The following is a 16,280-nucleotide window of genomic DNA, read 5'->3' on the forward strand; positions in this document are numbered from 1 at the left end:
TGTGTTGCGTTGATTCGCAGTGTGGAATACAATCCCTAGTTACTTTATTTGGTTTGTATCATAGAATCGTAGAATAATCATAGAATAATAGAGTTGGAAGAGACCATAGGGGCCACCTAGTCCAACCCCCTGCCATGCAAGAAAAGCACAACCAAAGCCCTCCCAACTGATAGCCATCCAGTCTCAGTTTCCTCCAGTGGTGTAGAACATAAATATCCTGTGATGATGCAGCATGTCTCATTTAGAGCCACATCCACTGTTTTAACGTGGTGAGATGTGTTCCACGCTGGACATGCGTACTCAGCAGCAGAGTAGCAAAGCGCAAGGGCAGATGCCGTAACTGTGTCTAGTTGTGATCCCCAGGTTGTGCCAGTCAGCTTTCGCATGATATTATTTCCAGCACCCACTTTTTGCTTGATATTCAAGCAGTGCTTTTTATATGTCAGAGCCCAGTCCAGAGTGACTCCCAGGTATTTGGGTGTGCTGCAATGCTCCAGTGGGATTCCTTCCCAGGTAATAATCCTCAGAGCTCGAGATGCTTGTTTGTTCTTAAGTTGAAAAGCACACGTCTGTGTTTTAGATGGATTAGGAATCAGATGTTTTTCCCTGTAATAGGCAGTAAGAGCTTCAGTTCAACCATTTCAAAGCTCCCTGCTTAGGTGATGATGGCATGATCGTCAGCATAGATGAAACTCTCTGTCTCTTCTGGCAGTGGCTGGTCATTTGGGTAAATGTTAAACATTAGGAATCTGCTGGTTTCCCCTGTAATAGGCAGTAAGAGCACCTCAAGCTTTGGAGAGCTTCTGTTCAATCATTTTAAAGCTCTCTGCTTGAGCGGTGATGGTGTGATCGCCAGCGTAGATGAAACTCTCTGTCCCTTCTGGCAGTGGATGGTCATTTGGGTAAATGTTAAACATTAGGAATCAGCTGGTTTTCCTTGTAATAGGCAGTAAGAGCACCTCAAGCTTCAACCATTTCAAAGCTCTCTGCTCGGGCGGTGATGGCATGATCGTCAGCATAGATGAAACTCTCTGTCTCTTCTGGCAGTGGCTGGTCATTTGTGTCAATGTCGAACATTAGGAATCAAGCATGTTATCCTTCTTTAGCAAAGGAACTTGCCAAACTACAACTCCCAGGAAGCTATCGCAGTTCAAATGTTATCAAACCGCATCATTGATGCAGTGCAGACGCCCCAAAAGTTTGCACGTTTGCAAAGGAGGGATAACAGCAAAGGAAGACCTTTTAATTACGACGAAACCAAACAGCTGCTTGGTCGGTAGGAAACGTCCGCATTAGAGATGCCGAGAGGTGATTAGGCGCAAAATATAGCACTCCGGTTACAGGACATCCGATATCCGGGCCTTGCAAAGAAAGGAAGCCATTGTCGGGAATTGTCCTTAATGGAATTGCAATGATCCATTAAGATTCAGGTCTGTCCGCACCAGCCACATTGAAGCAGTTTGATTCCACTTTGAACTGGCCTGTCTTTGCAGTTTGTTGATGTGCTGTCCTTGGAGCGTTGAAACTTTTCCGGCTAGGCCTTTCCAAACTATGAACCCAATGATTCCACGGCTTTCAGAGGAATTTTATTCTAAATTGTATGTGTTTCCTCCACCTAAATTTTCTACTTAACAGAAGCAACTGTCTTTCGGTCTGCATAGGTCAACAGCAATCTAGGCTATTAATGGTCGGGAGCTCACTCCGACCCGGGCTGGCTTCGAACTCAGTAGTGATTTAATGCAGCTGGCCACTAAGCAATTTGACATCTGGCACTGATGTAAAATGTCAGTTGGAAAGAGCCCATGGGGAGGACCCGCATGCGCAGTGATGCTCATGTGCATGCGCATTGATGCACATGTGCAGGGAGTTGAAATCCCCTCAAAAGGGAATTCTTTCTATAGTGGAAGCAATTGGATATCTAGGACTGATGCAAAATGTCAATGGGAAAGAGCCTATGGGGGGACTCGCATGAGCATTGATGCGCATGTGCATGCGCATTGATGCACATGTGCATGCGCATTGATGCACATGTGCAGGGAGTTGCAATCCCCCCAAAAGGGAACTCTTTCTATAGTGGAAGCAATTGAACATCTGGGACTGATGCAAAATATCAGTTGGAAAGAGCCCATGGGGAGGACCCGCATGCGCAGTGATGCGCATGTGCATGCGCATTGATGCACATGTGCAGGGAGTGGCAATCCCCCCAAAAGAGAACTCTTTCTATAGTGGAAGCAACTGGACATCTGGGACTGATGCACAATGTCAATGGGAAAGAGCCCATGGGGAGGAATCGCATGTGCATTGATGCACATATGCATGCGCATTGATGCGCATGTGCAGGGAGTTGCAATTCCCCCAAAAGGGAACTCTTTCTATAGTGGAAGCAATTGGACATCTGGGACTGATGCAAAATGTCAGTGGGAAGGAGCCCATGGGGAGGAATCGCATGTGCATTGATGCGCATGTGCGTGCGCATTGATGCGCATGTGCAGGGAGCTGCAATCCCCCCAAAAGGGAACACTTTCTATAGTGAAAACAATTGGACATCTGGGACTGATGCAAAATGTCAGTGGGAAAGGGCCTATGGGGAGGAATCGCATATGCATTGATGCACATGTGCATGCGCATTGATGCACATGTGCAGGGAGTTGCAATCCCCCCGAAAGGGAATTCTTTCTCTAGTGGAAGCAATTGGACATCTGGGACTGATGCTGTCAATGGGAAAGAGCCCATGGGGAGGACTCTCATGAGCATTGATGCGCATGTGCATGTGCATTGATGCGCATGTGCAGGGAGTTGCAATCCCCCCAAAAAGAACTCTTTCTATAGTGGAAGCAATTGGACTTCTGGGACTGATGCAAAATGTCAGTGGGAAAGAGCCTATGGGGAGGAATCGCATGAGCATTGATGCACATGTGCAGGGAGTTGCAATCCCTCCAAAAGGGAACTCTTTCTATAGTGGAAGCAATTGGACATCTGGGACTGATGCACAATGTCAATGGGAAAGAGCCTATGAGGAGGAATCGCATGCGCATTGATGTGGATGTGCAGGAAGTTGCAATCCCCCCAAAAGGGAACTCTTTCTATAGTGGAAGCAATTGGACATCTGGGACTGATGCAAAATGTGAATGGGAAAGAGCCTATGGAGAGGAATCACATGTGCATTGATGCACATGTGCATGCACATTGATGCGCATGTGTAGGGAGTTGCAATCCCCTCAAAAGGGAACTCTTTCTATAGCAGAAGCAATTGGACATCTGGGACTGATGCAAAATGTCAATGGGAAAGAACCTATGGGGAGGACTCACATGAGCATTGATGCACATGTGCAGGAAGTTGCAATCCCCCCAAAAGGGAACTCTTTCTATAGTGGAAGCAATTGGACATCTGGGACTGATGCAAAATGTCAGTGGGAAAGAGCCTATGGGGAGAAATCGCATGCACATTGATGCACATGTGCATGCGCATTAATGCACATGTGCAGGGAGTTGCAATCCCCCCAAAAGTGAACTCTTTCTATAGTGGAAGAAATTAGACATCTGGGACTGATGCAAAATGTCAGTGGGAAAGGGCCTATGGGGAGGACCCGCATGCGCATTGATGCGCATATGCATGGAGCATCCGTTTGCACCTTTGTCTGTCTACATGCCGCAATTCATGTGTTGTTTTGCACACACAGAACCCAGGTTCGTTCCCTCTTCCATTTTTCCGCTCATGCGCCAGGCCCATGTGCTTCCATGCGCCGCATTGATTCCTAAGAAACACGTTCTCTTCCCCAGCCCTGTGCCGGAGCTATGTGAGGTCAACGCCATGCAAAACGGCGATCGATGTGGCCGTTCCCTGTAATGGAGAAAATTGCATTTATTTCTGCGGCCTTGCCTAGCCGGAGTCATATGTTCCATTAAGTGATCGTTCCAGCGCCATCGCTTGACCCTGAAATGCGCCGGGAGAGATGTAGGACAGTGGCTTTTGGAGAGGGCGAAGCATCAGAAAATATATTATTATTATTATTATTATTATTATTATTATTATTGACACAAAAGCACAGTATGTCACAACAAATGAGATCTATATGTCGGATTATTATTATTATTATTATTATTATTATTATTATTATTATTATTATTATACACCAACCCACATCCATGCAAGATCTAGGTCTGAAAGGTGCGTCTACATTGCAGAATCAATGCAGTTTGGTGTCACTTTGCTCAATGCTATGGAATATTGGGAGATGTAGTTTGGTTAAGCACCAAAACTCTTGGAGAGTTACAACTAAAGCTACAACTCCAGTAACTCCATTTACACCTCCAGATTGCAATTGGCTTATTGTTGTTGTTGTATTGCTGTTATTGTTGTTGTATTACTGCTGCTATTGTTGTATTGCTATTGTAGTTGTTGTATTGCTGTTGTTGTTGTATCTGCCCTGAGTCCCTTTGGGGAGATAGAGCGGAATATAAATAAAGTTTTATTATATTTATTGTTATTATTGTATTTATTTTGTTGTCACATTGCTGTTGTTGTTGTGTTGCTGTTGTTGTTGTGTTGCTGTTGTTGTATTGCTATTATTGTTGTATCACTGCTATTGTTGTATTGCTATTGCTATTATATTGCTGTTGTTGTTGTATTACTGCTGTTGCATTGCTGTTGTTGTATTGCTGCTGCTATTGTTGTATTGCTGTTATTGCTATTGTATTGCTGCTGTTGTTGTTGTATTGCTGTTGTTGTATTACCACTGTTGTTGTATTGCTGTTGTTGTTGTATTGATCTTGTTGTTGTATTGCTGCTGCTGTTGTATTGCTGATGTTGTTGTATTGCTGTTGTTGCGGTATTGCTGTTATTGCTATTGTATTGCTGATGTTGTTGTGGTATTTCTGTTGTATTGCTGCTGTTGTTGTGTTGCTGTTGTTGTTGTATTGATCCTATTGTTGTATTGCTGCTGCTATTGTTGTATTGCTGCTGTTGTTGTATTGCTGTTGTTGTATTGCTGTTATTGCTATTGTATTGCTGATGTTGTTGTGGTATTTCTGTTGTATTGCTGCTGTTGTTGTGTTGCTCTTGTTGTTGTATTGATCCTATTGTTATTGTATTGCTGCTGCTATTGTTGTATTGCTGCTGTTGTTGTATTGCTGTTGTTGCTGTATTGCTGTTATTGCTATTGTATTGCTGATGTTGTTGTATTGCTGTTGTTGTATTGATCCTATTGTTGTTGTATTGCTGCTGCTATTGTATTGCTGCTGCTGTTGTATTGCTGTTGCTGTATTGCTGTTATTGCTATTGCATTGCTGCTGTTGTGGTATTTCTGTTGTATTGCTGCTGTCATTGTATTGCTGTTGTATCGCCGCTGTTGTTGTATTTCTGTTGTTGTTGTATTGTTATTGTTGTTGTATTGCTGCTATTATTGTTGTATTTCTGTTGTTGTATTATTACCGTTGTTGTTGTATTGCTGTTATTGTTGTATTGCTGCTGTTATTGTTGTATTTCTATTATTGTCGTATTTCTGTTGTTGTATTATTACCGCTGTTGTTGTATTGCTGTTGTTGTTGTATTGCTGCTGGTATTCTTGTATTTCTATTATTGTCGTATTTCTGTTGCTGTTGTATTGCTGCTGTTATAATGCTGCTGTTATTGTTGTTGTTGTTGTATTGCTGTCGGCTTTTCCTACTTATTATGAACTTACGCTCTGCCTCAAAGCTAAATAGTACAATGGGATCTGCTTCTTTCGAGAGGCCCTGAAAGAAGGTGAAGGACCTTGGGAAACTACAACTCCCACGATCCCATAGCACCGATCCATGGCTGTTAAAGTGGGGTCAAACTGCATTAATGCTACAGTGTAGATGCACCCAGACACAGATGGATGGGAAAGTCCTTGCTTTACATGCAGACTTGAACCCGAGCCTCCAACTAATCTCTCCTGGAGGGCAATGCCAATCTTAGCAACAACGGGGGTGCATATATATATATATATATATATATATATAGTGTTGCAAAGCCTTCCCTGGCTGCCTGTCTTTCGATCAAGCTGTCCGTACTGCACGAAGCAGAGATTGAGCCTGGATAAAAATAGAAATGTCACTCTGCTTTTTGAAAAATGCCTTCTTCCCAAAATTCACGGGGGAAGCAAGGCTGGTTAGATCGGCAAAGCTCCCAAAGTTACAGATTGAACCTAATTCAAGCAGAGTGATAGCGGAGGCCTTCAAGGGGGCGAGAAGAGGGTGGTCCCGGAGTCTGGCCACTATTTCGGGAGTCAGAGTGGGCAGGGCCAAAGGAGGCAACCTCACGACCCCTCTGAAATGGCTAGGCGACCCCTCGGGTGGTCGCGACCCCCAGGTTGAGAACCGCCGATCTAGTCCTAGGTCCCATCTACATTGCATTACATAGACCCATATAGTTGCATTGGACTCTATTGTATGACACTGCACAGACCATATCATGCATTGAACTGCATTATGTGAGTCTCTACGGACCATATTATGCATTGAATTGCATTATGTGAATCCACATTGGCCATATTATGCATTAAACTGCATTATATGAGTCCCCACTGACCATATTATGCATTAAACTGCATTATACGAGTCTGCACTGGCCGCATAATGTAACTAACTGCATTGAAGTGCATTATATGAGTTCATATTGGCCATATTATGCATTAAAGTGCATTATATGAGTCTGCACTGGCCATATCATGTGGCTAGCTGTACTGAATTGCATTATATGAGTCCACATTGGCCATATTATACATTAAACTACATTATATGAGTCTGATCTGGCCATATAATGCAGTAAACTGCATTGAATTGTATTATATGAGTCTGCACTGGCCATATAATGCAGTTCACTGCATTGAAGTGCATTATATGAGTCCACATTGGCCATATTATGCATTAAATTACATTATATGAGTCTGATCTGGCCATATAATGCAGTTAACTGCATTGAACTGCATTATATGAGTCTGCACTGAGCGTATTATGCATTAAAGTGCATTATATGAGTCCGTACTGGCCATATAATGCAGCTAACTGCATTAAACTGCATTATATGAGTTTCTACTGATCATATTATGCATTAAACTGCATTATATGAGTCTGAAATGACCGTATTATGCACTGAACTGCATTGAACTGCATTATATGAGTCTGCACTGCCCATATTATGCTTTGAAATGCATTATATGAGTCTGCACTGGATATGTAATGCAACCAACTGCATCAAACTGCATTATATGAGTCTGAACTGACTGTATTATGCATTGAATTGCATTGAACTGCATTATATGAGTCTGCATAGACCATATCATGCATTGAACTACTTTGAACTACTTTATCTGAGTCTCGACTGACCATAACTGCATTAAACTGCATTATATGAATCTGCACTGACCATATTATGCTTTGAACTTCATTATATGAGTCTGCACTGGCTGCATAATGCAGTTAACTGCATTGAACTGCATTATATAAGTCTGTACTGACCATATCATGCATTGACCTGCATTATAGGAGTCCTCATTGACTATATTATGCATTAAACTGCATTATATGAGCCTGCACTGACCATCTTATGCATTGACACGCATTATAGGAGTCCTCATTGGCCATATTATGCAATAAACTTCATTATATGAGTCTGCACTGACCATATTATCCATTGAATTGCATTATATGAGTCCGTGCTGTCCATATAATACAGCTAACTGCATTGGACTGCATTATATGAGTTTCTACTAATCATATTATACATTGAACTGCATTATATGAGTCCGCACTGGCCGCATAATGCAGTTAACTGCATTGAAGTGCATTATATGAGTCTCTACTGACCATATTATGCATCGAACTCCATTATATGAGTCTGCACTGGCTGCATAATGCAATTAACTGCATTGGACTGTGAGTCCACAATGGCCATATTATGCATTAAACTACATTATATGAGTCTGCACTGGCTATATCATGCATTAAACCGAATTATATAAGTCTCCACTGGCTATATCATGCATTAAACTGCATTATATGAGTCTGCACTGACCATTTTATGCATTAAGCTGCATTATATGAGTCTCCACTGGCTATATCATGCATTAAACTGCATTATATAAGTCTGCACTGACAATATTATGCTCCAAACTGCATTATATGAGTCTGCACTGGGTGTATAATGCAGCAAACTGCATTATATGGGACCACATTATGCATTAAACTGCATTGAACTGCATTATATCAATCTGCACTGACCATATCATGCATTGAACTGCATTATATGAGTCTGCACTGGGCGCATAATGCAGCCAACTGCATCAAACTGCATTATATGAATCTGAACTCACCATATTATGCATTGAAATGCATTATATGAGTCTGCATTGACCATATTATGCTTCGAACTCCATTATATGAGTCTACACTGACCATATCATGCATTGACCTGTATTGAACTACATTATATGAGTCTCTACTGACCATATTATGCATTAAACTGCATTATATGAGTCCGCATTGGCCAAATTATGCATTATATGAGTCTCTACTGGCCATTATATAAGTCCGGAAAGTCACCCATGCGACGGAGTATTTTGAATTTGGGAATTCTGGGCAAGGGATGCCGAAGCAGCGACGACAACATCAATAATAATATATTTTCCGTATCCGTGAGGCTGGTGTCTGCACTTTCATTTAACCACATTGGACAAAATAGGTCCTACCTTGGCATTGTTTTGGTTCTCCGGCACAACTATGGTCTTTTTTGGGTCAGAAGTCCTTCCTTTCAACAGGGTTTGCTATTATCCACAGCTTTGCGTCTCCATGTATGACAAAAGAAGTATTTTCAAGGGTGTTTCAAGTCCTCCAATGCTCCTCTTGGGCCAGAAATCTTTCGTTTCAATGGGGTTTCCATGAAATGAGTGATATGCCAAAAACCAAGTCGTAAATAAGTTGTTTTATTTATCTTTTCAGAAGCAATTGGGATGAGAAGTTTGTTGTTGTTGTTGTTGTTGTTGTTGTTGCAAACATGGTCTCCTCTGTCTTTCTTTATCTGCCCTGAGTCCCTTTGGGGAGATAGAGCAGAATATAAAGAAAGTTATTATTATTATTATTATTATTATTATTATTATTATATTTATATTTATATTTATATTTATTTTATATGTATTATTATTATTATTATTTTATTATTATTTTACTGACACAAAAGCACAGTATGTCACAGCAAATGAAATCTATATGCTGGATTTCGTATTCAGAAAATCACAAGTCGAACACTTCTCAAGCATGTGTTATTATTATTATTATTATTATTACTATTATTATTATTTTACTGACACAAAAGCACAGTACGTCACAGCATACTGAGATCTATATGCTGTATTTCGTATCACAAAATCACAAGTCGAACACTTCCCAAGCGTCTAGGACTGTTTGGATTATTATTATTATTATTATTATTATTATTATTATTATTTTACTGACACAAAAGCACAGTATGTCACAGAAAATGAGATCTATATGCTGGATTTCGTATCACAAAATCACAAGTCGAACACTTCCCAAGTGTCTAGGACTGTGTGATGCATTATAATAATAATAATAATAATTATTATTATTATTATTATTGTTATTGTTATTGTTATTATTATTATTTTACTGACACAAAAGCACAGTATGTCACAACAAACGAAATCTATATGCTGGATTTCGTATCACAAAATCACAAGTTGAACACTTCCCAAGTGTCTAGGACTGTGTGATTTATTATTATTATTATTATTATTATTATTATTATTATTACTATTATTACTATTATTATTATTATTTTACTGACACAAAAGCACAGTACATCACAGCATACTGAGATATATACGCTGTATTTCATATCACAAAATCACATCGAACACTTCTCAAGTGTCTAGGACTGTGTGATGTATTATTATTATATTATTATTATTATTATTATTATTATTTTACTGACACAAAAGTACATATGTCACATCAAACTAGATCTATATGCTGGATTTCGTATTCAGAAAATCACAAGTCGAATACTTCCCAAGCGTCTAGGACTGTGTGATTTATTATTATTATTATTATTATTATTATTATTACTATTATTATTATTTTACTGACACAAAAGCACAATACATCACAGCATACTGAGATCTATATGCTGTATTTCGTATCACAAAATCAGAAGTCGAACACTTCCCAAGCATCTAGGACTGTGTGATGTATTATTATTATTATTATTATTATTATTATTATTATTATTATTATTTACAGGTCAAAGATGAGAAGAACACGCAAGAAGTCTTCGACCTGAACGACTACGAAAAGTGCGAAGAGCTCAGGAAATCCAAAAGCCGGAGCAAAAAGAACTACAGCAAGTTCTTGCTCAGCCATTCCAAGGAGCCGGGGAACACCGTAAGTAGTTATTATTATTATTATTATTATTATTATTATTATTATTACCATAAGTGTCCTTCGCATGGGTTAATAATACACGTCTTTGCAGCCACCTTCTAACCAGGTTTCATGACATGTCTGCAAACTAGCTATGGATTGATAGGCTTGCCAAATGAGGATGACGTGGACAACATTTTTATTTACGAGCGTTGAATGAAAAGTAATGCCTCCGCCTTCGTAACTCCTCAACTGATGACAGTACTGGTATGCGGGAAGTACTGGCTTGTTCAGTAGACTCTCCTCTATAGTTCCATTTTTGCAGGAAGCCTTAGTATTAAATGGTTGTGTTGTTAAAGTGAAATGTAACTTCTCAACCGATGGCACTACTGGTATGCAGCAGGTACTGGCTTGTTCAGTAGACTTTCCTCTACAGTTCTATTTGGACAGGAAGCCTTAGCATTGAACAGCTGTGTTGTTAAAGTGAAAAGTAATGCCTCAACCTCCGTAACTCCTCAACTGATGGCAGTACTGGTATACTCTCCTCTACAATTCCATTTTGGTGGGAAGCCTTAACATTGAATGGTTGTGTTGTTAAAGTGCAAAGTATGGAACCCTGCGCCGACGGTCGGTCAATACGACTTAAGCAACGTGCAGTCATTGATTTCTTGACAGCAGAAGGTGTCACCCCTAAGGAGATTCATAAGAGAATGCAAGCTGTTTATGGTGTAAGTAGTGTGCGTCATTGGGCGAGTAAGTTTAAAGATGTTGAAATGGGAACATCTGACATGTGACAAACAAAGAGTTGGACGTCCTGTGACAGCTGAAAAGCAGACATCTGTGTTTTAGATGGATTAGATATCAGTTGGTTTTCTCTGTAATAGGCAGTAAGAGCACCTAAAGCTTCAGAGAGTTCTTGTTCAACCATTTCAAATCTCCTTGCTTGAGCAGTGATGGCACGATCGTCAGCGTAGATGAAACTCTTTGTCCCTTCTGGCAATGACTGGTCATTTGTGTCAATGTTAAATGTTAGGAATCAGCTGGTTTTCCCTGTCATAGCCAGTAAGAGCACCTAAAGCTTTGGAGAGCTTCTGTTCCACCATTTCAAAGCTCCCTGCTTGGGTGGTGATGGCATGATCGTCAGCGTAGATGAAGCTCTCTGTCCCTTCTGGCAGTGGCTGGTCATTTGTGTAAGTGTTAAACATTAGGAATCAGCTGGTTTTCCTTGTAATAGGCAGTAAGAGCAGCTAAAGCTTCAGAGAGTTTCTGTTCAACCATTTCAAATCTCCTTGCTTGAGCAGTGATGGCACGATCGTCAGCGTAGATAAAACTCTCCTTCCCTTCTGGCAGTGGCTGGTCATTTGTGTCAATGTTAAATGTTAGGAATCAGCTGGTTTTCCCAGTAATAGGCAGTAAGAGCACCTAAAGCTTCGGAGAGCTTCTGTTCGACCATTTCAAATCTCCCTGCTTGGGCGGTGATGGCATGATCGTTGGCATAGATGAAACTCTCCTTCCCTTCTGGCCATAGCTGGTCACTTGTATAGATTTTAAATATGAATGGAGTAAGCACAGTCCCCTGGGACCAGCTGTTTTTCTGTTTTTCTGAACCTGGACTCGACAAAAAAGCTCCTGTTTTGTAGCAGATTTCCTGTGAAGTAGGTGAGGTGGGAATCCATGAACAACAACATGCCAGCTTCATGCAACTTCCTTCTCATAGAATTGTAATAGCATTGAGAGGGACGCCAAGGGACATCTAGTCCAATCCCATTCTGCCTTCAAGCACAATCAAAGCACTCCCAACAGATGACCATCCAGCCTATGTTTCAAAGCCTTCAAAGAAGGAACTCCAAGGCAGGGAGTTCCATTGCTGAACATCTCTCATGGTCAAGAAGTTCTTCCTAATGTTCAGGCGGAATCTCTTTTCCTGTCATTTGAACCCATGGCTCCATTGAGTCCAATTCTCCAGGACAGCAGAAAACAAGCCGTCTCCCTCTTCCTTTCTGATAGTTTAACATGGTGATCGTTCTCTCTCTCTTAGGCTCCCAATCTTGTCTTCCTGGCCGTGAGTCCGGAGGAAAAAGAGTCCTGGATCAACGCTCTCAACTCCGCCATCACCCGAGCCAAGAACCGGATCTTGGATGAGGTGGGACACGTCCTCTCCTTTCTTTGGGTTTGTGCTGAAGGATCCAAATCCATTGGAGACCCTTCTTGTTTTGGGGTGCAGTGGGGCTTCTGTACCAGATGGACGCTTAAGAAATGAGCCAAACTGATCCTGGACCTTGGAGGTCCCATAATTTCAATAGTATCTACAATCGAAATCCCTTATGATCCCATTTCGGTGGTGGCAAATCCACTCCGGGTGCTGATTTGAACGTTGAAGGTACCACCTCAACAGTTTCAAGGGTAGGTTTATGTTCCTTCAATGTACGAAAGCGAGAATGTCAAATGCCTCTAACTTTTTTTTAGTCCTTCTCTAAATGGTGATGGGACCTGATGCATTTCGAGAAGGACTAAAAACAACAACAACAATGGGTCCCATCTAGATCTCAGTCTCCAAATCATTTTAGTCCTTCTCAAAATGGTGATGGGACTTGATGCATTTCGAGAAGGACTAAAAACAACAACAACAACAACAATGGGTCCAATCTAGATCTCAGTCTCCAAACCATTTTGGTCCTTCTAAAAATGGTGATGGGACCTGATGCATTTTGAGAAGGAGTAAAAACAACTACAACAGAAACAACAACAAACAAAAACAACATCTGGTCTTATCCAGATCTCTGTCTCCAAATCATTTTAGTCCTTCTCAAAATGGTGATGGGACCTGATGCATTTTGAAAAGGACTAAAAACAACAACAACAACAAGGGGTCTCATCTTGATCTCGTTCTCCAAACCATTTTAGTCCTTCTCTAAATGGTGATGGGACCTGATGCACTTTGAGAAGGACTAAAAACAACAACAACAACAATAATGGGTCCCATCTAGATCTCAGTCTCCAAACCATTTGAGTTCTTTTCAAAACGGTGATGGGACCTGATGCACTTTGAGAAGGACTAAAAACAACAACAACAACAATGGGTCCCATCTCCAAACCATTTGAGTCCTTCTAAAAATGGTGATGGGACCTGATGCATTTGGAGAAGGACTAAAAACAACAACAACAATGGGTCCCATCTGGATCTCAGTCTCCAAACCATTTGAGTCCTTCTAAAAATGGTGATGGGACTTGATGCATTTCGAGAAGGACTAAAAACAACAACAACAACAAGGGGTCTCATCTTGATCTCGTTCTCCAAACCATTTTAGTCCTTCTCTAAATGGTGATGGGACCTGACACATTTTGAGAAGGACTAAAAGCAACAACAACACCATTTGGACCTCAGTCTCCAAAGCATTTTTGGTCCTTCTCAAAATGGCAACAGAAAATGACCCATGTTGAGAAGGACTAAAAACAACAACAACAACATTTGGGTCCATCCAGATCTCAATCTCCAAACCATTTTAGCCTTTCTCCAAGTGGTGACAGGACATGATCAATATTGGGAAGGACTAAAAACAACAACAACAACCAACAACAACAACATTTGGGTAGATTCAGATCTCAATCTCCAAATCATTTCAGTCTTTCTCATAGTAGCTATGGGACATGACACATGTTCAGGAGGACTTAAAACAACAACAACATTGAGAAGGACTTCAACAACAACAACATTTGAGTCCATTCAGATCTCAATTTCCAAATCATTTTAGTCCTTCTCAAAATGGTGATGGGACTTGACGCATTTTGAGAAGGACTAAAAAAAAAATCTAAAAAAACAACAACAGCAACATTTGGGTCAATGCAGATCTCAGTTTCCAAATCATTTTAGACCTTCTCAAAATGGTGGTGGACCTGACGCATTTTGAGAAGGACTAAAAGCAACAACAACAACTGGTCCCATTCCGGACCTCAGTCTACAAACCATTTTTGGTCCTGCTCAAAATGGCAACAGGACATGAACCATGTTGAGAAGGACCACCACCATCAGCAACAACAACAACAACATTTGGGTCCATTCAGATCTCAGTTTCCAAATCATTTTAGTCATGGGAAGGACTAAAAACAACAACAACAACAACAGCAGCAACAACATTTGGGTCAATTCAGATCTCAGTCTCCAAACCATTTTGGTCCTTCTCAAAATGGCGATGGGACATAACAAATTTTCAGAAGGACTAAATACAACAACAGAAACAACAACAACAACAACAACAACAGGTCCCATTCAGATCTCATTCTCCAAATCATTTCAGTCCTTCTCAGAATGGCAATAGGACCTGACACATGTTGAGAAGGACTAACAACAACAACAATGACAACAACAGATCCCATTCAGACCTCGATCTACAAACCATTTTAGTCTTTCTCAAATTGGCGACATGACATGACACATGTTGGGAAGGACAAAACACAATAGCAACAACAACAACAACAACAACAACATTTGGGTCCTTTCAGATCTCAATCTCCACATCATTTTAGTCCTTGTCAAAATGGCAATGGGACATAACACATGTTGAGAAGGATCAAAAAAATAAACAACAACAACATTTGGATCCATTCAGATCTCAGTCTCCAAATCATTTTAGTCCTTCTCAAAATGGTAATGGGACTAACACATTTTGACATTTGCTGATAGTCATTATGACGGGTCTGTTGGCCATCTTGCTGGACTTGAAAGGAACGTAACTCTATCCTTGAACACTTTGGGTAACATTTCTGGTCACCAATTTGGGATGGATTCCAAGAATGGTTTGGAAGCACTGCGGTGTAGGTAAGTGTTTGGGAATAGGATGAGAGGGGCGACAAATAGGGATTCAAATGTTCTTCATTGCCTTTGAGCTCCTTCCACCAAGATCCTCCAGCACCTTCATGTAAGTAAGGAACATGCTGGACAGTTCCTGGAGATGCGGGTGGTTGAACTCTGTCGTGAAAACCAAACCGAGGGAGATCAATTACACACCGTGAGGCTCCGGTTGCCGTCCGAGGCGTGTTGTGAGGTTGTCCACATTATAACGGTGTGGGTTGTTGTTGTTGTTTCCAGGTTACAGTGGAGGAGGAAAGCTACCTGGCTCACCCGACTCGTGATAGGGCCAAGATCCAGCATTCCCGGCGACCTCCCACCCGGGGCCACTTGATGGCTGTGGTACGTACATACTTCTCATCTGCTTCTTGGCATCTCTCTCAACATACTTCTCATTAGCTACTTGTTTTTGTAGGCATCTGCCTCAACATGCCTTTCTTTGCATTTGCTTCTTGTGTTTGTAGGCATCTATCTCAACATACTTCTCACTTGTTTCTTGTGGTTGTAGGCATCTCCCTCAACATACTTCTCATTTGCTTCTTGTTTTCGTAGGCAACATACTACTCATTTGCTTCTCATGTTTGTAGGCATCTATCTCAACATACTTATCATTTACTTCTCATGTTTGTAGGCATCTATCTCAACATAGTTCTCATTTTCTTCTTGTGGTTGTAGACATCTATCTCAACATAGTTCTCATTTGCTTCTTGTGTTTGTAGGCATCTCCCTCAACATACTTTTCATTTGCTTCTTGTTTTGTAGGCATCTATCTCAACATACTTCTCATTTACTTCTCATGTTTGTAGGCATCTAGCTCAACATACCTCTCATTGCATTTGTTTCTTGTGGTTGTAGGCATCTATCTCAACATAGTTCTCATTTGCTTCTTGTAGTTGTAGACATCTATCTCAACATACTGTAGTTCTCATTTGCTTTTTGTGTTTGTAGGCATCTCCCTCAACATAGTTCTCATTAGCTTCTCATGTTTGTAGGCATCTATCTCAACATACTTCTCATTTACTTCTCATGTTTGTAG

At 40.9% G+C, this 16,280-nt stretch overlaps 1 protein-coding gene across 2 annotated transcripts in view; it reads left to right on the forward strand.

Moving 5' to 3' along the window:
* The window catches only part of PLEKHO1 (pleckstrin homology domain containing O1), a 45,506-nt gene that overhangs the window by 9,680 nt on the left and 19,546 nt on the right, over positions 1-16,280 (forward strand). For both annotated transcript variants that reach the window (XM_060758032.2, XM_060758033.2), the window contains exons 3-5: positions 10,279-10,419; positions 12,437-12,541; positions 15,485-15,586. In XM_060758032.2, coding sequence (XP_060614015.2) covers positions 10,279-10,419; positions 12,437-12,541; positions 15,485-15,586 — 348 coding nt within the window. The remainder of the gene's footprint in view (positions 1-10,278; positions 10,420-12,436; positions 12,542-15,484; positions 15,587-16,280) is intronic.

The sequence above is a fragment of the Anolis sagrei genome, chromosome 12, assembly GCF_037176765.1.
Source record: "Anolis sagrei isolate rAnoSag1 chromosome 12, rAnoSag1.mat, whole genome shotgun sequence".
Classification (NCBI taxonomy): domain Eukaryota; kingdom Metazoa; phylum Chordata; class Lepidosauria; order Squamata; family Dactyloidae; genus Anolis; species Anolis sagrei.